Here is a 25,040-nt window from a genome sequence, read left to right as displayed (position 1 = left end):
ATTACCTTTTTACATAGAGTGTTCTTTTCACAAAGTGTAGATTCCAGTTCCTTCTCAAGGTCCTTATAAGACATTTTTACAACATTCAGGATATCCGGAGAGGTTTCACCATCAGAAAAATATTGCCCCTTCAGCTTCAACTCAGCAATCAAGTTTTGCAGCCTCTCTTTTTCCTGGTGCCAGCATTCAAGTTCATGCTGCATGTGAGTCAGCTGCAAAGATAGTGCTTCTGTTTCTTTCACCTGCTTTTCAAAAGCACCATTTTCCTGCACTTTTTCATCGAGTTTTTGTTTACAATCCATTAGTTCTTGAACAAGTACTTCCCTTGCTTGATCCAGTTTGATGTTTTCATTTTTCATTTCCTGACATTCCTGTAACAGCATTATTTTATCTTGCTCAAGACGAGCCACCTGACCAATCAAGACTTGCTCTTTTGCTCTAGCATCTACTTCCTCCTTGTGTGAAAACTCTAATTTCTCACTCATATCTTTGAGCTCAGATCTCAGCAATGCCACAGTATTTTCAAACTCATCTTTGATTTGTAGCTTTTCTTCCTCCTTTTCTTCCAACTGTTTTGCTCTAGTCAAATTTGAAGACTCCAGTTCAATGAATCTTTCTTTCATTTCTTTTAAATCTTTAGCCAAACACTCTTTTTGTGAGGTGAGGACATCAATTTGTAAGTTAGAAGATCTCAGCTTTTCAGTCATCTCTTCCATCTCTGTTGCTAATGTTTCTGCCTCTGCTTTGGCAGTCTCCAATTCAATAACTGTATCTTCTAGATTTTTCTCTGACATCTCCAATTCCCTTTCAAGCCTCTCTATTTTATCCTGAAGAGAGTCAGCTTTCCGTTCATTGTCTCTCAGCTTCTCAGCAATGTGACGTTTTTTCTTCTCATCAGACTCAATTTTTACTTTCAGCTTCTCAATTCCACATCGCAATTGGTCTACTTCTTTCTGTGCTGCGCTGAGTCTTGCAGCAAGTTCTCCTTTTTCCATTAACAAGCCTTCCAAAGATTTGGAAAGCTTTGAATTTTCCATTTCTGATGAACCTAATTTATGCTGCATCGTTCCCAACTCTCTTGCAATCAGCTCTTTTTCTTTCTTTGAATCTGCTGCTTCATTCTGGAATTTTTCTCTTTCTATGGTGAAAGATACAGCATCATTTTCTAAACTTTGCAGCTTCTGAAGAAGACTGTCTTTTTCATTGGATAATTGATTTGCGTCAGATTTTACAGCCTCAAGCAGATTTGCTTGTGTCGCCACTTCATCCTCTAACCTTCTAATGAATTCAGTAGAATCCATTTTAGTTAACTCTAGTTCTTTTAATTTCTCCTGTAGCTTTTGATACTTATGATCCAGCTCTTTTTTGCTTTCAGACAAAATTCTCAGTTCTTGGCCAATATAGTTTCTCTCAGCTGTGACTGAAACAAGGTGCTCTTGAAAGCTAGAAATAGTTTTTAGATTAACTTCCCTCTCCCTTTCCAATTGCTGACATTTTGCCTGAAGCATTTCAATGTCACATTCTATGAACAAGGCATGGTTGTCAATATTAACTTGCTCAGATTTTGGACACCTTTCATTTTCAGCTGCAAGAAATTGTTCCTGACCAGCTCTCTTGGTCATTTCTACATCAAACATGTCTGCTGCATTCGGTGATCTAACTCTACAGATCTCCAGCTCAGACTTCAGGTTCTCAGGTTCTTTTTCTGGTGAGACTACATGAAGAGATAATTCCTGCTTATTGACAGAAACTGATCTGTGTTTTTCATTTATGCCACAGTTTTCTTCCTTAACAGGTACAGTAGCTTCCTCCAGTCCTGCAAAAGCTGAGTTATTTGAAATCATTTGTGCCTCCTGGAAGTTCATCTCCAAGTTTGATTGCTCAACTTTTATTTTCAAATCCACATGGTTATGTTCTTTTTCTATCTCATGGATCAGCTTCAAATTTTTAGCAGTCTGTTGTTTTGCCTCTTCCTGAAGCATTTCAGTGGTTATTTGATTTTCACAGAAATAGCCAGTACTCAAAACCCTACTATTGGAAAATGACAATACACTGGCATGGTCTGAAGGACTGGTTATTTTTCCTGATGTATTTCTACACTCACGTTCTCCAGAAATTTTCTCAGTGTAATCTTGCATTAATCTTGCTTCTGCAGTCTCAGTTTCATTTTCACACACAGAGGCATCTCCTGCAGCCATTTTCTCAGTGGGGATTATTTTATTGTCTTTCAGAGCTGAGTTTTCAACAGGCAATCTTAATTTATAAGGAGTATTGTTTTCTTGTTCTATGTTCTACAAGGAATAAAAATCAATCAATTTAAAAAAAGAAGGGGAAGAATACATATAAGAAAAAACAAGGTAAGTTTAAAAACTTTTCTTAATTAGTAAAGCTCCTGCTCTTATGCAAAATAAATAGATATTCCTCCCTACTTCACAGTCTCCTTTCTTACAGAAACTTGTTTGACATTTATACACACATTTTTGGCTAAAAAGGTTTTAAAGGTATTGAGGGAGAAATTTCAGATAAATTTGCTGAAAAACTGTGCAAAGTTACCACATCCCTCTGCATTTTGGGAAAATACAGAGGGATATACAAATTTTCCCTGTTTTGGGAAAATAGGTGTCTGCATGACAAAGTAAATTATTATTAGCATTACTAAATGGACAAAGATCACTGCTCAAGTATGGATTATTTTTCTTCTTTCTTCCACTGCTTCTGTGGGGCACAATTTTTAATAGAATTTTTGCAGTAAAATCTATCTGGGTGACCACAAATCAAAGGATTTACATAAAACTCATTTGCATGACAGCAATTACTCACATTTTCAATATCTGCGCACAGCAGTGAATGAGAACTTAAATCAAGGACCTGTAGTTGGAGTCTTGCTGCTTCCAGCTCCAAAGAGAGATTCTGAGTTTGTTTTCTTTCTGCTGCCAGTTTGCACTCCATCTCCATAGTCACATTATTCAGCTTCTGCTGCCATTCTTCCTTTTCAGATAGATTTTGCTGTTTGAGATGATCTATTTCTTTCCTTTCAGAAAGTATAACTTCTTTCAGCTCTTGTATTTCCTCATTTTTCATGTTCTCTTGAACATGAAACTGATCTTCAAGCACTTTGATGGCCTTCTCATATGTCTGACAGAGCATCTGAAGTTCTTCAATTCTATTTTCAAGGTTAGATTTTCTTGGAGTAATACTCCTGAGCTTTCTAATAGAACCCAAATTGTGATCATTATGACACTTTTCAGCCAAAACTTCTGTTGCATCCTCTGAAATTACTTCTACAGAATTGTCTGTCTGATTAATTTCCTCTGTCCATTTGCAAGAAGCACTGTTATGAGAATCAACCACCTCACTTACTTCTAATAAATAGGGATTTACAGAAAGTTCTGAGGAAGAATCCATGGCCTTAGTTTCATCTAATTTAGGCAGCGTGTCATCTCGGCTGGATGACAGCAACCCTTGCACAGAATCTACATGAGCACTGCTCTGACTTGCTGACAATGAAGAATTTTCTGCTTTTAGCATTTCAATACAGGACTGCAGCTCACATATCTTTGAGCTCATACTACAGTGCTGTTCGTATAATTTTAGGTGTTCATCCTGAAAAGTCAAAAGCTTCTCTCTTACTTCCGCAAAGTGTGCCTTAACTTCTTTGCTGGACAATTTTAAATCTTCATAGTCAGAAGAACTGCATTTTTTAAGCCTGAAGGACACTTCCTTATTATCAGAACACATTCTCAGATCACTGTTATCACTTTGATCCATAAGTTCATCAGGAAGAACAGCTTTCTCAGGTTTTAAATTGTTATCTGCATTCATTATATCATCAGTCTCCTGTTCCTCTTTATTAATACCTGTCATACCATTGATTTTAGCATCTTTGAATCCAGAGGCTAATGCAGTGTTTTCATTCTGCAACCTCTCACACATTTCCTCAAGCTCACTCAGCTGGTTTATTGTTACCTGCAAAGGGGATGCCAGCAACGCTGATGAAGGACTTTCATCTATTCCTCTTTTTCCACAATCCTGGGAAATGTCACTGTAATTATACTTCAGTGAGTGGCCATCTTCCTCCAATAATGTAAGTGAAGAATCTGCAGTTTTCAGTTCTTTAACAGACAGTAGTTCTTGCTGCAGCCTCTCTTTCTCTCTCACACTTTTCTCAAGTTCTATTTCCATACCTTTTAAAGCCATCTCCAGCTGCATTACTTCTAACCTGCAGTTCTTTAGAGAGAGCTCACTATCCTCAAAATCCATTTGAAGAAGCTCAAATTTAACCTGGTATTTATTCAGCTCAATATCCTTTTCTTCCATGGACTTTCTCAACTGTTCTGAACAGTGTCTTTGTTCACAATTAACACTGCACATTAGAGGTTCATTTTTTATTGGTAGTTCCTTCCCCAGTTGCTCCTTTTCTTGAAATACAAAGCCACAATTCTCTTGCATTGTATTTTGTGTTGTCCTGACATTTAACCTTTCCTGGCTTAAACAGTCAAGCTCCGTAGAAGGCACATGTTGGATGTTGGAAAATTCTGACTGCAGCTGCTGAATTTCATGAACCAAATCCTTTTTTATTTCTTCTGAGGCTATTAGATTATGTATGATATCTTTGTTCTCACTAAGTACCTGTTTCTCTTGTTCTAATTTTACTTTTTTTTCATCTAATTCCATTGTCTGCTCTCTCAGAATCTTCATAATTTTTCCATTTTCTTCTTCTACTGATTTATACTTTATCTGCAAAACTTCAAGCTCTTTTTTGATTTCTTCTGTTCTTGATTCAATGCGCTGTCTTTCCTCCTCATGTTTTCCAGACATTTCAGAAATTATTTCTTCTCTTTCCTTTAAAGTATCATAAATATTTTTATTTGCCTCCAGTAAAGTTATTTGTTCCTGCTTTAAAGCACTGCTTAAGTCCCTAAGGACTGTATTTTCTTCAGTAAGTTCACTAATTTTTTTACTGTATGAGGAAATCATTGAAGACATGTCCTTCTTCTCTGAATCCCATGTTTCAGACATGAGCTGCAGCTGTCTTAGTGAATCCTCAAGCAATTTATTAGTGATCTTTAGATTCTGAAACTCAACTTGTTGGTTTTCTAATCTTTCATTCAAAGTTTGCAGTTGCATGTCCTTTTCCTCAAGAATAGCTGAAGTTTTTTCAACTAATTCTTGACGTGCTGAAATATCTGCTTGCAAATTACTGATGTGCTGCTCAGTTTCTGTCATGAAGCTTTTGTACATCTGTTCTGCTGCAAATAACCTTTGTTCTGTTTCACTCTTTATTTGCAGTAAGCCTTCATACTGCTGCTGCTGATTTGAATTCAGCTGCTTTTGAGCCACTAAAGAACTCTCAAGAAATGAGATCTGCTCTTGTAAATTGGCCAGATCCTTAGTTTTTCCCATTTCTAGAACAGCTCCTGCACATGCATGATCCAACACTCCAGTGCTGGAGTTAGCTGCTGCAAATTGCATATTCTCTAAAGGAGTCTTATTCTGTCTGCTTTTTAGATTAACTTCTCCATCCTCTGTCATTTCTGAAGCATCTTTTGCTTTTACAAGACAACAGATTTTTTCATATTCACCAAGTAGGTTTTGATAGCACTGCTCCCTTTGCAGTCCTTGACTTGCTGCCAACTGTAACTTTTCTTCCAATTCAGCAACTTGATTGGTTAACTGGAATACTTTACAGGACATATTTTCTATTTCTTTGCAGTACTTTTTATCAGAACATTCTGCTTTCTGCTGAAGTTCATCAAAAGCTTTTTTTCGTTCTTCTAATTCCACACTTTTACATTCCAGCATATCTTTAAGTTCTCTAATATCTATGGATTTCCTGTCACTTTCAGTTTGCATCATTCTAAGTTTCTCACTATGCTCATGATCTTTGCTTTGCTGACTTTGAAGGGAACTCTCCAAGTCATTAATATGAGCCAGCATACCTTCCTTTTCAGACTTAAGTTTATTTATAAGATTTTCAGTTTCATTTTTCCATTGAGAAAAAACAGTAGCCTCTTTTTGCAATTCTTCACATTCTTTCTGCTTTAATCCAAGAAGTCTCTGCAAAGCTTCTGATTCTCCCTCCATCTTACTTATTTTACAGTCTTGTTCTTTAATATGGTTATCTTTTTCCTTGAGGAGACCTCGGGTATACTCTTGTTGCTTTTCCATGTCATCTAAAGCTATTTTCAGGTTCTCCAGTGAAAGTGAGCTCTCTTGCCTTTTAAATTTCTCTTCCAGTAACTTCAGCTCCACTTCCAGAACAGCATTCTTATCTGTAGAAGAAAATACCATCAAATCTTTGTCAGTCAATACTGGCAAGTCTACTGATAACTTTCTAGATGGGGTGATACTATTTACTTCTACTATTTTAAATTCTCATTCTACTGCAAAGCATCACTCTTAAGTTATATCACTGGATGAAGGCTGTTTATATATCTTTAGGCTATCATACAATCAGCTTTCCATAGAGGAATTGCAAAACAGAAGTTTTCTATTTAAAAGAAATTCTATGAAAACAAATTTTCATGAGAAATTCAGTACACTTTGATTATTTTCAAAACAGCCTATCTTCAGGAACTGTACATGCTCAGACAAAAAACTCATTTTCATTGACAACAAACTCAATGTTCTCAAAAAACACTAATCTTGTCCCCCCAGCACAAACTTTTAACTTAATTCACAATGAAACTTATAGCATTGCAGGAAATATCCAGAAAGAGTTCTGTAAACTTAAAATCATAACTCACTTTTCATCTCTTCTGCAAAATTTTGGCTTTGCTTTAGAGATTGCTTGATCACATCTAGTTCTTCTTCAAGCTGGTGGATCTCTTTTGATTTCTTTTCAAGTTGACAATTGAGAAGATTTTTTTCCTGCTTTACTTCCTAAACCAAAACCAAATGAGGCCATATTTCATGTAAATTGATAAGGAGATCAATGGACTCAGTTCATTTAAATCAAAGTAAAGATATTCCATTAGATCCTGTTAAGACTTTGGGAATCTGTGCCTGGGTTCCTAAGCACTGCTTGGAAACATAAGCTGCATTTTTTATTCTTAGCAAATTGACAGCATCTGAGAGACGCTGCCAGTTGATGCAGCCAGTGCACCCCCTGTTAGCACAGAACAGCTCCACATGACTTCACAGAGATGAGACAGAATGGATTCTACAAAATCTGAGCTGATTAAGTTAGGCTACTTTCCCAAAACAGTTCGGTAAACAAAACTCTACAACAGCATCAAAATTAACATGAAATGTGTAGATCAGATTTCACCTGTCATCTCATGTAGAGACAAGTTTTCTTCCCACTGAACATCAACAAATGTGCCAACACTGGTCAATTTATATTTAGAAGTGCTTACACTTTCAGATGGTTGTTTTGCAATTAACAGCAATTTCTTTCAAATAAAATGATTTTAAAAAACTCCAAACAAGCAAACAAAACATACTAGGACCACCACCAAAAATACTATGTAACTACATTGCACCCAGGAAACCAAATAAAATTTCTTTCAAAGAGACTCATTCTTGTTCTCCTAACTCCTGTGCTCTGGACAACAGATGCCATGGAACTGGCATGGCCCAAATGGAAACAGACTGTCAATTATTCATCCATTTACTACTACCAGATGGGCATAGGATTCACAAAAGCCAAGCTCAAGAAATGGAAAGGTCTGAATGGAAAAATTTAAAAGCTTGCTGGCATGGCAGGGTTGTTTTTGCAACAGCATAAATAAATTACCCTCAGAACATGATTAAAACTGTCACTGTTGCTAACAGTTGCCTTCCCTTCTACTCACAGCCTTCCCTACCCACACTTTAAATAAAAAAATCCAGTCACATATAAATTTAATGAATAAGCTTTCTAGCAATCTTAATAAATTTTCAAGAAGTCCAAGCACCTAAACCCCTTTCATTCAAAACCGCCAGCAAAGATGCAATACAAGCATATGAATTAAACTAAGCCATTAATTAGAAAACGTAGAGTGATCTATGGAAAGAAAAATGAACAAGTTTAAAGAATTAAAATGGCTGAAAGGTCCAACTATTTTGATCTGGTGCAAACACTCCCAGTATCCATAGAATCATACATTGGGTTGGAAAGGACCTTAAAGATCATCTGGTTCCAACCTCCCTGCCATGGGCAGGGACCTCCCCCTTGCCAGACTGGGTACAGAATTTTTTCCTAGTGTCTAATACAAACCTACCCTCCATCAGTTTGAAATCATTTCCCCTCGTCCTGTCACTACATGCCCCTGTAAATAGTCTCTCTCCATCTTTTATAGGTTCCCTTCAGGGACTGGAAGACCATAAGTAAAAAACCCACTATTTTACCACAAGTAGGTCACCCCAAAGCCTTTTCTTCTCCAGACTGAACAAACCCAATTCTCCTAGCCTTTCCTTATAGGAGAGGTGCTCCATTCCTCTGGTCATGCCCTTGGTGGCCTCCTCTGGATTTGTTCAACAAGTCAGTGCATGAGAGAGAGCCAATCAGCTGGGCCAAAACCATGCAAAGTGTTGTTCCAACAACAGTCACATTCCAAGTGCTGGGAATGTTCTCAGACATTGCAATCTACCAGCAAGAGCATACCTCAATTTTCACAATATACTAAACCCATACAGAGGTTTGTGATGATCTGAACAAAACCCACTATTTTACTTTAGACTTTTGCAGAGAATTTTTAAGGTAATTTTTTGGCAGAGACTACGCCAGGTTATTTTATATCTGATGAAAACTGGTAACAAGAAAACAGAGTTGTTTAACAAAACCAAACTGCAACATGGATACATAGGTATCCAGCTAGTTTTCCTACTTACTGCTGATTCTCCAAATAGAGGATAAAATTTGCATTGAGAGGTCTCTAGTGGCAAACTGGAACAATTTCAAGTGTAGCTGTTCTGGTTGCCACCAAAGAAAAACAATGTAACTGAGAAGATGGGAGACTTCAAAGTGAAAAGGATTCTGCACGTGTGAGTGAGGTAGCTTACAGAAACTCATCTCAATTTATCTTCATTTGGGAGAAAGTCCAATAAATAAAGAGTGTTGGAAAAACTATCTTAGAATAAGATTTTTTTTTAAAAAAGAGCAAAATTTGCACAAAATCACCGAGTTTAACAGTATTCATCAAAGCAGCAGTCAATGATATTAGAATTTACTTTCAAAATCAAACACGTATTTTATTATTCACTTTTTATTTCGGAATCAAAAACAAGAATCTCTTGAAACACAGGTTTTTTTTAAAATTAAGTCCAATATGAACTAGAACCATATCATCAGCATTTCAGCAATGAATCCTAACCACACAGCTAACTCCAGAAACTGCACTGATTTCCATGATGTTAGGGAAGGCCTCATTTTTTGTTACAACTCAGATGAGTTAAGGTAATCCACAAATGTGTTTAAAGATTGCTTATGGGGAAAAACACCATTGTGAGCAAATGCTCCAGAGTATTAAATGTTTACAAATTGCTGATTTATGGTATTAATTCTGCCAAATACTCATCAGCATTGCTCTCACCTGAAAGCTTCTTGTCAGGTCAGCTTCCTTAGCCTGGGCTGCTGATAGAGTCTGCTCTGCTCTGCACAGCTTGTGGGTGAGATCACTGGTGTCGTGTTCCAAGCGTTGTTTTGCTGCCATTACCTGAAAAACCAACATTGTAATCACAGGCATGACCTCTTTCTTTAAACTCCCATCTTGAACTCAACATTCTGTTACAAAATGAAACTACACTATTTTATCCCACCATGAACCCAAGGGTACTGCCAAAGCTGTTTGCTGCTTTTTAGAGAAAAGTTGCCTATTGCCTTTCCACTCCTTTCCTTCCAAAAAAAAGATGGGATGTTTCTAAAATACATACATTTCTGGACTGTCTGAAATAATATTAATTCATCCAACTTGCAGCTACATCACCACAATGATATCTGTAGAATAGAAAGGAGAATGGAACACAATTGCCTTTTTGCTAAGCTACGGGAATCAAAGTTAGGATCATAACTGCAAGTACTGCCCTGTTGACACAGATTTTATAAAAATTGAACAGGTTTTAACTCTTTCAGAAGAGTCCTAAAACATCCCAGATTAAAAAGGATGGAAATTACACTACTGGGTAAAAAAAAGTTCTATTCTGAGGTCATCAAGTAATAAATTACCTTTCTTTGAGAAGGAAGGAAAAAGGCAGTTATTGTCCTCTCAATTAAATCAATTTTTCAGTAAGTATATACAAAAGAATATGCATATAATAAAGAAGCCTCCAGTAAAAACTTTTGACTGAATGTAGTTCCACAGCTATATTTCTAAAATAAAACAAGCCTGCAAGAAATCTGTTGGCAGTTTTAGAAATGATGTTTCCGTTTAGGCTGCCTACAAATGGGGCTTCTCAAGATAACTGATTTTCTAAAAAGGGCCACAAGTTCTTGAAAGTTATCTGTGCTGATGAGAAGTGCTCTTTGGGTTTTTGGAGGCTTTTAAACATTCCTCTTTTCTGGTCACCCACTCCTGAGGTTTGTGCTGCTTCCTAAACTACTGAAAGTTGGGAGTTTGTGACAACTAATGTGTTTATTAATAGATAGCTACTGCCAAAGCTGTGGAAAAACTCCTTCATACTTATCTTCCTCCTTACACAAGCCATGACACTCGTCTGATTTTGTGTAGAATCAATTCAGGGAGTTAAACTGATAGCAAACACTATATACACATATGCTAATTTAAATGTAATATTTTCTTTGCTTTATCTCCTCTATCAGCTCTCTCCAGGATCATATGAATGCATGGCTAGGATATATGAAAATGGGACTGGTTTTCCAAATGGCAACAACCTGTTGTCAGTAGGTCTATCTAACTACCCCCTGCATGTTTGGTTTTTTTTGGTTTTTTTACATAAAGTGTCTAGTGATCAGCCTTAGCTGCTCCTTTCTCAGATTTATTGTACCTGCACTGCCTGCATTTAAATCTCCTTCCCTGTGAGAAGTGGACTAGCTAGACAAAAGTGGACAAACTTTTAAAAGCCTATAATTCACATTTAAATACATAGTATTTTGGTAAGAAATGGTAATTACAAAACATCTAATACATACTGTAAAAACATTAATACAAGATGCCACATTAATATTATTTTTTGCTTTATGTGTAATTAAGCCAGTGTTGTTGAGACAACTAAATACCACTCTAGTAGTGGACTTTAATTTTTAAAAAAACCTACTTTGTCAAATTCTGCCTGCAAAGCATTGAAGTCATTTTTGGCTTGCTGTAGCTCCTGGTTAAGCTTGCTTCTTATCTGGTTGCACTGCTGATCCAGTGTTTGCAAGGCACGCTGCTGACAAGAGAGTTCCTAGAAAACAGCGGCAGAAAAACAAAGAAATAAACACATGACCACGAGAAGTCTCTATTTTGGTTATTGCAGAAATAACAACTGGTTTTAATCAACAGGTACTGCCTGCTCAGGGACACTTGCCTTACACAGCAAACAGTTTAAACTCAGCTTTAACTCAAAAGGCATATGCCACATAGGCAAGAATGACATTAACCTAATTTATGTCATCTGCTTAAAAACTTAATTACTGTAAGATTCCTATCACAGAAAGGGAAAAAAAAAGAATCCTAAGGTAATGAAAGCAATAGTGTTTAAATTTTTTATACTAAAGGTAAATTTCATGTCTACTTGCACCGTAAGGTAATTCTTACTGCTATTACTTACTTACCATATTATAAGTTTGGTTTTTCTCTACACTATTGCACAAATTTTGTTGCAAGATGATGTAACAGAGCCTTTAAATAGGACTTGACAGACTAATATTATAAACAAATGAACTTTAAACAAACATTTTAAGAACCTGCAACAGCTCACAGATCTTAACCATTGCAGAAAAAATATTTCCTCTCGATTAATGGCCTTGCTGAACAATTTAGAATGGCAGTATGTGGGCTAACACATTAATCTCATGAAGGCTTTATTTAGCTAACTAAAAAAAAGTTAAAACCAGTACAAAAGGTTCATAGACCTTCAACTCATCTTTTGATTAATACAATGATACTACAACTATTCAAATTCAAAGTTCAGTTGTTCCAATTTACCACTTCTAGACAAGGTTCAGCATCAATTTGAGACCCTGAGGTAGCATCAAAACTAACAGACTTTGTAAAATCACCTCTTCACTCAAGAGTGCTGGTAGCAGCACTATTTATTGGCAACCCCACCAGAACTCCTCTGTCAATTATTTTATCTGTCTGGACATGCCTTAGGGAAAAGGTTTCAGGTTAAACACTTGACACAACAAGCAGTCTTCCTCAGGTCAATGCCCTTATATTCAATCCCTGAAGCAAGCCTAAAATGCCCATCTGGAATAGCACTATCACTTCTGTATCTGTGCCTTGGATTTCCTAACAATTTATTAAGCTTAAAAAGAGAAATACAAAGAGTTTAGCCCTAATCCAAATCAGTATTAATGTTGTTAATACTAAATATAACTTCATTACAGAAAAATTCCTGGCATAGTTTGATACTACTTCTCTCTGCAAGATCTGGCATGAAGGAAATGAAAGACACTTATGTTAATTGACTATATTAACATCTTCTGAGCATGGACCAAAATTAGAATAAAGTGATAATCCTAGAGAAATTACTTTCTTCTGTGTGAAATGCATGCAAAGCTAACTCAAAGTCCACAAAAATAATTGAGTTGGTTACTAAGTTAGAGCTCACATATACATAATTTTATGAAAAACTGGAGCCTAGTTTCTCATGGATGTGCATGTCATTCCATCTCTCAAACATGTTCTGTATTTTCCAGTGAATACCAACATAATCCTGCACTTCTCCAACAGCCTATCCCCACTACTGAGATGCTTATTTTTTCAATTACTTTTGCAACTTTTACCTCTTTGTCAAATGTGATTGCAACAAACAGAAAATCAGATATACAACATAAGCCAAGTGATTTCATCTCCTCGGGAAGTCAAAGTCAAAAAGTTCTCCTTGCCTTACCTGTTGGTATTCCTTTTCCTTTGTCTTTATTTTCTGTTCTAAAGACCGACGAGCGCTCTCAGCATTTTGTCTTTGGCAATTCAGTTCTTCTGACAATCGCTTCACCTTTTGCTCCAACGTTTGGACCTGTAATAATTTAGTTATCAACCACAAGTGTTAAAGGTGCAAGTGATGTTCTATTTAAATATATAAGCCCTCACATAAAAAACACTGCTGTCAGTTACTACAATTATTCCAGCATTCATATAACCACAGTAACTTTAGCTGGTACCATATAAAATCTTAGCAATCCAAAGTACAAAACTCATTCATTCTTCCTTATGTTAGTGCGAAAATGTGTGTGTATGTATAGAAAGAGTACATATACTTCAATATATATGTCATAAATGTGTATGTGTATACACACACAATAATAACAACATCTTTAGATGATATAGAAGATAACATTTTTACATATATTTAGATAATATAATATAAATAATATAATATAATAAAACATACAAGACATATCTTTATATATTTAGATACTATAATAAGAAAACCAATGTTTTTGACAGTCTGCAGAAAGATGCTACATCTGGCACTAAGAATAGACTGTATTTTCAGCACCTCGGGTTGCTACCAACTAAAGAATGACTGCTAACTGCAAAGCAATTACATTTTTAGACTGAAAATAAATGGATATTCCCCCAAATTTCAGAGTGATTCAGCAAGCTGATTTGGACAGAAAAAAGAAGTAACAATCTCAGTAAAAATAACAGTATTTTTTTTACAATTTAAACTTAAAAAATTCAGCAAGCTTTCTCTAGGTTCACCTCCACATTAACTTATTATTACACTCAGCTGATTATGTCAATATTATGTCACCCAAGAGAGTGTGAAGCATCGTTCACCTAACTTCCTGAACAAAAAATCAAAGTAAATTTTATTCCAAACCAAATCTGTTAATGCAAAATATGTACTTTTTTTCCCCAGAGAGTAAGAAAAAATGGCAAAGGGTGACTGGGACTCTCTTCAGCAACAAGAGCTGTTTATTGAGTTAATGAAATGGTAGAAATAAGAAAATAAGAAGCAGGTAGTTGCATTGGGATGTCAGAGACTGCAGGGATTGTGAATTCCTGTAAGATCACATGGAAAAGTGATTGCAGAATGGCTGCAGATCCTACAAGGAATGAAAATACTTGATAACACAGAGGTGCTGGGCTTGAGGTCTGGGAATGGTACCAGTGACAGAGAAGTGCACAAGGGGATTGCCAGGAATAAATCCAAGCTACAAGGCACAAACTAAAATCTAAATTCTCAAAGCAGTTCTACTTTCAAAGTCCAGGGAGGGCAGGCAGAGGTCCAATTCCAGTGCAAGAATGAAGAAACAGAACAGAAATGAGTCACCTTCACAAGGCAGGACCAAAGGAACCTTCTGGGGCAAGATGCACTGCACATTAAGGATGGGCTGCACATCAATTCCAATGGTGGCAAGTCCCACTTCTCCTTGTCCTTCCCCAGGCATGTTTCTAGATGTACAACCTTGCCCCTTCCCTTGGGCTGCTTTTAATCCCCTATGATTCCTTAGTAAAAGAATTCCACTCTCTTACACTCACAGAAAATTAACAAGGGAAAATTAAATACATAATACCCTAATCTTTTAGGAAGTTGAATCAAGTAATTTTTGGAATCAAATAAATTAAAATTAATCCCTTTTCAGAGAATTTGAGCTGTCAGACTGGGTCAGCTAGGTCTTCCCACAAACTCACCATGACAACAGTGCCTTTATGAAGTCAAGGGACTATGTCAGGTGTTTGCTTTTCCCTTACCCATCCAAGACTTCCCCTAAACGAGTTCCTCACAGAATTATCAACAGGCAAATGTCACTGCATCTCTGAGAAGGCAGAGTGATCAAGGTTTACATGCAAAAGTTTATTTTTTAAGGGCCAATGCAGGAGTTGTGGGAAACATTAGCTAACAAATAGACTTAAGTAGCATGCAGAAACTTATTGACAAACATGGATAATTATTCTACCCACATTATTCTTGTGAGAAGACACACAGAGAAACATCTTTTTCCCTATGCCATAGATGAACCACTAGTAGAGAAAAAAATTTAAAAGATAGATGAAAATATGAACATTTAAGAAATTATAACATCTGTGCACTGATTTCAAATTTGTTACGTGTTGTAAAAAGGGACTTTAGGAAGGTAATGCAACTTGATTGATCAAGGAAAAGACTTACTTGTTACCCTCTGCAGTTTAAATTGCTTTAAGCACTGGCATTCTCCTTTTGAATATGATTAAAAGCAAATATCTGAACCATTTCAGATTTTTATGTGTATTTACTTACATACACTCTGTAAATTCTTGACTAAGCAATGTACTATTCTATTGATTTTTAGTGTGAATTCAAACTCCCCAGAATTAGACTGTGAAATTCCATTTAGAAGCTGTATATATTCTTAATCTTGCATTGCATTGTTACCTAGACATTATTTAAAATAAGCAATTTACAATACAAGGACTATGCCCCCACAACATTCTGTAGTACAAGCAACAAATTCTGAGTCTTTTTCAGGTCAGAACTTGCCACCAGATGTCATTGTTGCTCTATGCAACTCGATCAGTAAATATTTCTCAGAATTTGTGTCAATCTTACCACAGTATGAAAATTATTTCTTCAGGTGGTGTAAGAGCCCTCCAGAAAATGGGCAACTGCTTGCATGTATTAATGCTCTTACATATAATACATATCAGACTAGCATATACGTCTCAAAACTTGATCCTCGGTAAACTCTCAAGAAACTTTGTCTGAGAACCTTGGTTCTTACTAAATGGCTGCAAACTGACACATAGGAATACTGAAAATGAATTGTAAGGACAGTCAGAAGATGTGTGACAACATTTTACCTGTGTGGTAGCTTGATCAAGTTGTGTACTCGTTTGAGTCAGTTTATCTCTGGTTTTGTTCAGGGTTTTATCCTTCTCAGTTAATTCCAACTTCAATCTGTCCAGCTCCAGTTCAGTCTCTTGATGTTTATTCATATGGGACCTTTTCAGTTTTTCTTGAGCTTGCAATTGCTGTTCTAGGTCTTTAATAATGAAATTTAGCTCTGAATTTAAAAAAACAGTAAAGATTGAAGATACTTTTCGCTTTGGAAGGTACCTCTTCCAACACACTTCCTATTTAAAATGTTTGATAACACCCCAATTTCCTGGCACAGGCAGACACCCTGTAAAATTTTCAGCAAGTTAAAACACGTTTTAACTGTCTTCTACTATGACATCAATAACAAAGACTATCAAGATTGAAAGACAGTTGACTGTAAATCAATAATTCCTACTTCATGAGAAAGAACACAAACACGAGAGCTCAGAAACAAGTGCTGCAAAGGCACAAACAACTTGTTCCGCCTGCTGGCTTACTTTTTTTTGGTTTTGTTACTGTCTTTAAACATGCAGAAACATGTCACTGGAAATAACTATTACATTCTTTTATAAGTTTATTCACTACAAGCATTTTCTTAGCACAACTGTGCTTCCAAAAGACTTTTCAACTATTTGGTAACTGTCAATGTCCCATTTCATATTTTAATCTTTTTCCTGTCTCAAAACTGCATACATATAAAACTAAAAGTAACATTCTCACAATATACATCAGCAAGAGTTTATCTTTTAAAAACCAGCATACAGAAGAAATACAATTGATAGTAGAAAACATAAGTCAGCTACAGGAAGCATTATCAAGAATTAATATTATCTGGTTTTGTGGGTTTTTTGTGGGTTTTTTTTGTTGAAACAAGTCCTATCTTCCTGATTCTGAATTTCTATGGCTTCCAAGTTGAAAAAACCACCAAAATTGAAGCTGTGACGTATTAGAATGAAGAGTTTGGAGGGTTTGGGGACTTGTGAAATGGTGGAAAAGCTGTCCAAAGAGTACAAATATCAGGCTCAAGTGAATGTTCAATAAATTAAAAAAAAAAACCCAGCTATTTTCTTTCTTACAACTATCAGGTATCAGGAATTATTATTTCTTCATGTCAATATGTGCAATACAAGACCATATCTTGGGCTTTGATTGTACTTCTTGCAGCATACTTTAGTTTTTGCTCCCAGTAGCATTCATCATGGACCAACTCAGTTATACACTAAGCTTGTTCAATCATCAAATTTTTAAGACATTATTGCTCAGTCAAAAAGTATCAGTAGTATAGGAAAATAAGGAAACAATATAATTTAACAGTGACATCCTGAAGAGTTTTTCAACTGTTTTAAGAAGATTGTTCCAGGAGCAATGGAATTAATGGAAAAAGGCATTTTTCATTTTAGATGATGTCCCCTACTCAGCCCAAAAATACAAACTGCTCCCTTCTAATTCTCATACCCCTTATGCAAAAGATACCACAGCTTGTAGGTAAATCTCTGTGTACGGCTGATCACGGAAAATACACCAGCAGCCAACAGGACCAGCTGGCAAAGGCAACAGCAAGTATCTTTCTCTTTTCCTTGCTAAAGCACTAATTTCAATAGCCTGCTTCTATCTGCACATCAGCTTTCATGAAACCATAGAGGAGACTGCCTCTGGGTCTTAAAGAAATGCATCAGATACCTTGGTTCTGTGCTCTCAACTGGATCATGAGGAAGGAATTCGAGTTCTCAGCAAAGCTGTTGTCAAACTCGTTTTTCTCTGATAGAATACTTGAATTTGTGTCTTTATCCCATGGAAAGGAAGATGCTGCAGAACTTCCCCTTGCAGGTGTTTCTGGGTTTCTACAAGGTGTCTTTTCCTGTTGCCATGAAAACACGGATGAGGAAGCCTGGTGCCGAGCAATCTCTCTGTGACTCAAAGAGCTTTGAGGATGAGGCTGATTTACCTTCTGCATCCAAAAAAAGAAAAGTATGTACCTTTGCACAGTTCCTTATCCAACATAAAACAAAATAACTAATTCAACATTAATAGCTAATAGGTCATCATCATTAAACATATAATAACATCACAGCACCCACCAGGGCAAAACCCTGATACATGTCATTATTTTCTATGCTATGTAAATTAAATAACTTTAGCACAAGATTCCAAGCAGAGCTGATACTTATAAATACAAATCAGAATATCTAAAAGTATTTTGATCTGTGTATCTTTATAAGTAACATACATAAATTTTTGTCTTTTTCAAGAGAGAGCCCATCATCTCACTCCTACATTTTTATAAATTGAATCCCACATTTTTGCAGGTAAGTGAAGACAACTAAGTTGCAAAAAACCAAAAAATAATATAAAGAAAAAATCTATATTACATTGTCAAGAATGCTGTGTCCAATCCTGTAAAATTACTTGTTAACAGACAAAGAGGAAAGGAAAACTAATCATGTAGGCAGCAATCATTTCCCTTATATGCCATTTAAATTTATAGTTTCTGAGACAAAAGTTTGAATCCAGAACTAGCCAAAATGACAAACAAATGCTTCCTGGAATCATAGACTTGAAGTCCAAATGTATTCCTTTTTCAAATTATGTTTTCCTGATGTAGTACTTCACTATTCTCTTTTAAGCTGAATTTTACTCACAATCTTAATTATTGCAAGTGTTACAAAATACTGCGTGATCGTCAACCATATTATTCAACTCTTTTTCACAACACTTATCAATATGCTGAATAGCACAGTTCTCTTTACCAGCCTTTTCAGGCTCCTCTGTTGACCATTCCCCAGTAAAAACAGACCATTTTTCCCCACTCTGCAATCAATCGTTTCCTTTAAATTTGCGGGAACGCTCCTTATCCAATTTTTTCCCATTCATCAGTGCATATCCAACAACATTACACTGAGTTGCACTTGACTTGCACATTTTCTGATTTGTTCTTGAAAGAAAAACCCCAAAAAGCCTGAAAATATGAGGGATTATTTTCCTTTATCAGCAAATGGTTGACCTTTTCTCCATATGCCTACACATGCTTCAATAAACATATCATGTCATATTTCTAACAATTTGTCCAGGACATAATGTTGGCTTGACTAAACTGTATTTCCAAGAAGCAGCATGGTAAGTGTTTTTTTCTAAGGTCATCATCCTTGTCCCCTTCCAGTGTCAAGAGAAGAATGAGGCAACATCGCACATCACAGTGATTCAACAGCCCCACACTGCAGTGCCCTATCAATTAATGGGAAAATACTCTCTGCATCTGGTGATTTTTTAAAATTACTATTCATTTTAGCAATCTAATTTAAGATCACTTCTGACTTTCCAATTTGAGGCTTTGCCACAGATTCAACCCCAACAAAAAAAAAGGCTCTGATACAGAAAAGTTTTAAACTTTTACATAGTAAGTACCAAAGATAAAATTATTTCACATTTTCTGCAATGGCTTTTTCCTTGAGGGCTTTCACATCTTATTCATCTTGTTCTCAGAGATTAGCTAATACTGTTCCTCCTTCATATATGTTTGAAAGATTTATGGGTTTCTATTTTCTAGGTGTGAATTATTACTCACAACTTTTTTCAAGGCTATTTTATTATCATATAGTATTTAACTTGGCATAACTGACACCCTTTTATCTTGTCCTTGCTTGCAGGAGACTTCCAGTTTCTGAAGGATGTGTTCTCATTTTTAATGTCCTCCTTTCCTTTGCTATTCAAAGAGGATGGCTTTTCTGAATTCTCCAAGATTACTTCTGAATGGCAGTACACAGATTAATTCTCTTTCTTTTGAAATTATATTTCATGTGATGTATAGTATTTTTCACTAGTTTTCCATTTCATTTTCCAACTTCACTTAATGGTTACTTTCTTAGATAACACACAAACCATTATTAAGATATACTTACCTTAAGCTGGATAGTTCTCAGTTGTAGTTCCAGCTCTTTATTTTCTTGTACTTTTTTCTTGTATTTTTCTTCTAGTTCTTCAAACTTAGTATCTACAAAGACATGATGAATAGTTCTTCATAATCTACATTAGTCCAACCAGTTTTGCACCCAATCCAGCCAGGTTTTCTCACCTCTATGGGTCCCTTCCAACTTGAAATATTCTAGGATTCAATTATTTTAATGAATTTAAGACTCCACCATTCAAAGGAAAATATCTCCCCAGGAATACAATTTTAAATAAAGTCAGGTAAATAATTTTAATTTTATCCCTCTTTCAGGAGTGTCATGCTTAGCAGAATGCTTGACATTGCCACTAACAGCAAGCCTTTTCAGATACAGATAAAGAAAGTAAAAGGTACAAGAGAAAGAGATTATGTCAGATTTCCCCCTGGAGTAAGACTGAGATGCCAAACTCACAGAACATTTGTTCATAGCACTGAGAGAGGTAAATAACATGTATAATGTTGAACACTAAGTTTTTCAGCATAAGGATGTCTGGCCAGAGTGTTCTCCACTTAAGGAAGATTCCTGTCATTTATCCAGTTCATTCAAATATTTTAAATATTTTTGATATCACTAATTTGAAGATAGAAGTGATGCTTTGAAATGGATACAGAGCATTAGTTGTATAGATTATCATGCACAGTAACAGTCTGTGCAAAAAGTAACTTTCCAAATAAATAACACATTTAACTGTTGACTGCATTTTAGTTAAAGTACCTGTGGCACAGGGAGAAATTTGCTCCCCACAACATGAAGAGGAGAGCTGACACCAGGAACAGGCCTTCAAAAGATTGCTGCAATCTACTGCAGGATATTTTATCACTATTCCATGTCCATCAATGTAGCATTGAAAAGATGTAATATTTGTGATCTGTTCAATCTGCACTAATAATTTTTAAAGTTGAAACCTAGGGTGCTACAAATTAGATACTTTCATAATATCTTATATTAGAGGGGCTAGGCAACTCAATACAAGTGTAATGTTTAAAATACTCAACCCTCCAAGAAAACTGACAGTCAACTGTTGTGCTGGATGAAGAAAAGGATTATTTACCATTCTTACTTTGAACTGGTGTTAAAGGAGCAGTAAAACTTTTCTGTGGAGTGGCACTGAATGATACATCTCCTGCAGTCAATGTTTGCTGACTTCTCTCAAGCTCACATTTGCATCTGTTTAGGAAAGAAGCAGCAGCATAAATTAATAATGGAAACTAAAAAGATAATTAGCTATTTTTAGCCTAACATACACTAACAAATTACATGACTCTAAGGACTTAGTTTAAAGATCAAGTCAAGCCATATCCACTGAAAATTTTGAGGGGGTATAACAAAAATACAAATGACATTTTATTTAGAGTTTCAACATAGGTAATCAATTACACAGGAGTCAGAGCTAAAAAACAAAATCAAGCCCTAAGTAGAAGCATTTGTGAGAACTTCTTGAAGTCTTACAGTATCAAGCTGCAGTTCAGCTAAACATACCCAAATCACTGTAAGCACTGAGAATATCAAACTCTTACTCTTCAGTGAGCATCTTTATGCTCTGATACTGCACACTTTCAGAAAACTATGCATACTTCATGAAAATGCGAGTGAATAATCTCTACTCAACAGTGTATTTCTCATGTGTTCCATTTACATCACTACCCAAAACACCACAGCAGACAACCCATTTGAGGGACTTTAGTGAGGCTGAAGATACCAGGGCATCCAATGAAACCACATAACTAGTTCAGAGGCCACACAGTAACTTTTGCCCTGCTCAGTGAGCACAGGTTGATAAAATGATAGTCCCAAGCTGTAGCTCACTGCCAGTGACTTCACATTTGCCTTTTTTATTTTCCCTCTCTTTTACAGCTCAGTGCCAAGAACTCCTCTCCCAGAGGACCATTAGTTGGGATGAAGTGGCAAATGGTCATGTACCAAACAAAAAGCAGACAAATATAAAATCACAAACAATGGCCAAGAATGAGGTACATGCAGTAACTGATATTTTTTAATGAACAGTTACATAAAATAATATAATGGGAAGGAGGAACTCAGCAAACCAACTTAATTTTGGGAATAGATAAATGGAACACATATCCTCAGCTCACAACCTCTTTGTCCCAACAGTTGACAGCAGATACAGAGAACATTAGTGAGGTTCTATCAACCCTGTTGAAACTCACTAGATTCTTCACTGATGGATTTTAGCAACTCTTTACACAAAGCTGGTGTTTCTATATGCCATAAATTATGCTGCATTATTTATCACAGCAGTCAAATACCTCAACGCACTTTAGTTTTCACAAAAATCAAAGAGAAAAAAAAAGAAAAAATAATTGAAAGAGTAACACAGCTTCCTCTTATTTGCTTCCATTAGGACATGTATGAGGCATGAGGAAAAAATTATGAAATAACAATTGTAAATATGTTAGAGACATTACAGAAAGTCCCCACCTTTTCAGTTCTTGTTCTAGCCTTTCAATATCCTTCTTGCAGGAATTCAGCTGACCTGACTGAATGTTGACCTGAGATTCTTTTACTTGAAGATCATGTGAAATTTTCTGCTTTGTTTTCTCAAGATTATCACACAATTCCATCAAGCTCTGGTTTTCTCTTTTTAGCATTGCATATTCATTTTTTTCACTTTCAACCTAGTTGGAACACAGAGACATTTTTGAAATTATCAACTCCTCTCTATACTTAGGTGCATTTATTACTTTAGTAACACAAAGTTCAGATGTTTGTGGTGGGTTCAGCACAATGCTGTTATTTTCTTCCTAACACTTCAAAGTCCTGACAGCTCTAAAATCTCAGATGTACACATTGTTTAAATATTCTTAGGTGTAAACAAAACCCACATTTGCCAAAATTCAACTCAGTGACATTAACAGTTTCTTTTTATTGATGAGATATGAACTCTTAAAAAAAAATCATCAATCCCTAAATACTAATAATCATCATTAGCCCACATACTTCACTGATCATCTCGCTTCTCCTTCCAGCCTATCTTTAGCAGCCAGAAGGCCTTTGCTCACTCCACAAAGTGTGCACAAAAATTATCAAATGTCACAGCTTTGAAGATAGAGGCTGGCAGGAAAGATGTCCTTCTCCTACCTGGAGTAACATCCAAGGGGCATCATCTTTGGCACAGTGCTGCTCTTTTGACTGAAAATTACATTACCTGCTACTCCTATGAGTTTTAAAGTACCCCTGCATTTTGTTTAGGGACCACAGCAGTTCACTCGAATGGTTGAAACAATTTCCTGGAAACTCATAGGAAGAAACTCAAAAAAAACCTGCTAGGCTTAAGGTTTTCTAGAAGGTTGTACCAATCTAAAGGGAATAACAAGCAACCTTTGTAAACTGTCTCTGAGCTACAGCCAAAGAATACAAAACAAAATTGAACCAAATGGGTCACTGCTGACCTGAAGCACGGCAGGACCCTGACCAATGAGGTCTTTAGTCCCCTGGTTACAGGGCTGACAGGGTAGAGTTAGATGAGATGTAAAATTACCCTTAAAACCAAAAAGGAATACCAAATCCTAAACCCCCAGCCTCTACAAAGAAATAAACTAAGGAATAACATAAACTAAGATTATAGGTATCTGTAGGCAAGGTGAAATAGGAAGAGGCTGCCAACTGTGCAGCTCTGGTATATAAAACAGGCCCAGTTGTTATAATGGATTTTAATGAGCATAACAATAAAATGTCTTTTTTCCTAATCATAAAGAGCTGTAGAAAAACCTCAAAGTGCACATAAATAACTAGAAATGGACAGATAGAAAGCAGGAATCATATTACCAACCAAAAACAATTAAACAGAGGGAAGGACATGATGAATATTAAAAAAGATGAAGATAAACAGTTTATAATTCAGTGCAACCTTTCCTTTCAGTCAGGGAGAAGAATCAGAACATTAACCCATTCGCTAACAATAACCACCAGAAAATTAACTGCTATAACAGTGTTTGGGCACGGATAACTGCATTTTGGGTTACCTTCTGCTTCTGTTTCTGCAACGCTGCCTCCAGAGTCTCTAGCTGATATTGCCTTTGCTGACGCTCCTTTTTGAGCTTATCCACTTGACTTTCCAGCTCATGGATCTTCTGCAGGATTCTGGGGGAGAGGCCCTCTTTCCATTCCTCCACAGCCCAGCTCATATTGGCTAGATTCTTGTTTCACATAAAATGGATAGTATTATGCCTGAAACACAAAGACAACAACGAGACCTTCCAAGAGGTGAAGTAAGCGTCCCTTTTAAAGAAATCGCATATTTTAAGCTTAGCAGCGATTAGAATAAAGCGTTCCACAACCTTACAGGCTTCCTGACCTAAACACCAAGCAGCACCCTAAAGCATTAGGTGCTATTTTGACACGCTTCTATGCATTTAAGAGCAGAACCTCGCTCTAACGCATCACCCAGCAGCAACAGCGTTTCTACTCTGAGACCTGCATTTGACAGCTGTACCTCAGGCGGCGTCTCCTCGCCAAAACACGCGGCTCCGCAGGACGCCTCAGCAACGCTTCTTTATTTACTTTACAAAGCAACGTGGCTGAGCACGGGGTATCTCAGAGTACCTAAAACTATTGAACAACGACAGGCGGAGAGAGCCCTCACAGAACAGAGCGGCTGCCTGACACCATCAGCCCCGCGCCCGACCGTTCACTCACTGTTAAGCACCGACCGGAGCCCGGCGACAGCGACTCGGCCCGGGTGCCGGTGCCGCTGCCGGTGCCGGTGCCCGGTGCCCTCACGGCAGCCGCGCTCCCGCCGCGACTCAAACCCTGCGCCACCGCCCCGCGGCCGTTTGCACCCGCCCCCGCCATGCCGCGGCCCCGCGCGCTGATTGGCCCGCTCGCCACGCGGCCGCGGCCTCGCGGCCAATAGAAGCGCAGCGCGGCACCGCCCGCCCTCCTGAGTGGCTGGTTCGGAAGCGTTCAAACTGCATTGGAGGCGGCGGCGCAGGCGCGCGGCGGCGCCGAGGCCGTTGCCCTCAGCTGGGCGGGGCGGTGCCCGCAGTTGGGCGGAGCGGGAGGGGAGTGAGGGTGGCGAGGGGATGAGGTGTAACGCCGGTGTCACATCTTTATCCAAACCCACTTTCCTGGCTCCAAAGGGAGCCTGAGTTTTGAGAAAAGGAAAGAAAACACGCTGTCCCAGTCATTACCCGTTCAGTGGGAAAGATCAACGGAAGGATGCCGAAGTGCTTTTATATGCAG

The 25,040-nt window shown here is 37.1% G+C and overlaps 1 protein-coding gene across 3 annotated transcripts in view; it reads right to left on the bottom strand.

Moving 5' to 3' along the window:
• The window catches only part of CENPF (centromere protein F), a 37,361-nt gene extending 12,690 nt beyond the window's left edge, over positions 1 to 24,671 (bottom strand). The window contains exons 1-13 of one of the 3 annotated variants that reach the window (XM_030269115.4): positions 24,292 to 24,671; positions 23,822 to 24,026; positions 22,278 to 22,474; positions 20,890 to 21,005; positions 19,791 to 19,882; positions 17,575 to 17,842; positions 15,876 to 16,078; positions 12,979 to 13,104; positions 11,197 to 11,325; positions 9,516 to 9,638; positions 6,747 to 6,882; positions 2,821 to 6,272; positions 6 to 2,291 (exon numbers count right to left, since the gene is read on the bottom strand). In XM_030269115.4, the coding sequence (XP_030124975.4) occupies positions 6 to 2,291; positions 2,821 to 6,272; positions 6,747 to 6,882; positions 9,516 to 9,638; positions 11,197 to 11,325; positions 12,979 to 13,104; positions 15,876 to 16,078; positions 17,575 to 17,842; positions 19,791 to 19,882; positions 20,890 to 21,005; positions 22,278 to 22,474; positions 23,822 to 23,983 (7,290 nt within the window). In that variant the 5' untranslated portion in view covers positions 23,984 to 24,026; positions 24,292 to 24,671. The remainder of the gene's footprint in view (positions 1 to 5; positions 2,292 to 2,820; positions 6,273 to 6,746; positions 6,883 to 9,515; positions 9,639 to 11,196; positions 11,326 to 12,978; positions 13,105 to 15,875; positions 16,079 to 17,574; positions 17,843 to 19,790; positions 19,883 to 20,889; positions 21,006 to 22,277; positions 22,475 to 23,821; positions 24,027 to 24,291) is intronic. The other 2 variants (XM_030269117.4, XM_041715431.2) reach the window with 2 other exon arrangements.
• Positions 24,672 to 25,040: the final 369 nt, after the last annotated feature.

The sequence above is a fragment of the Taeniopygia guttata genome, chromosome 3 (genome assembly GCF_048771995.1).
Source record: "Taeniopygia guttata chromosome 3, bTaeGut7.mat, whole genome shotgun sequence".
Taxonomy (NCBI): domain Eukaryota; kingdom Metazoa; phylum Chordata; class Aves; order Passeriformes; family Estrildidae; genus Taeniopygia; species Taeniopygia guttata.
Note: the sequence above shows the minus strand (reverse complement) of the source record. Positions and strands in the feature narration are given on the sequence as shown.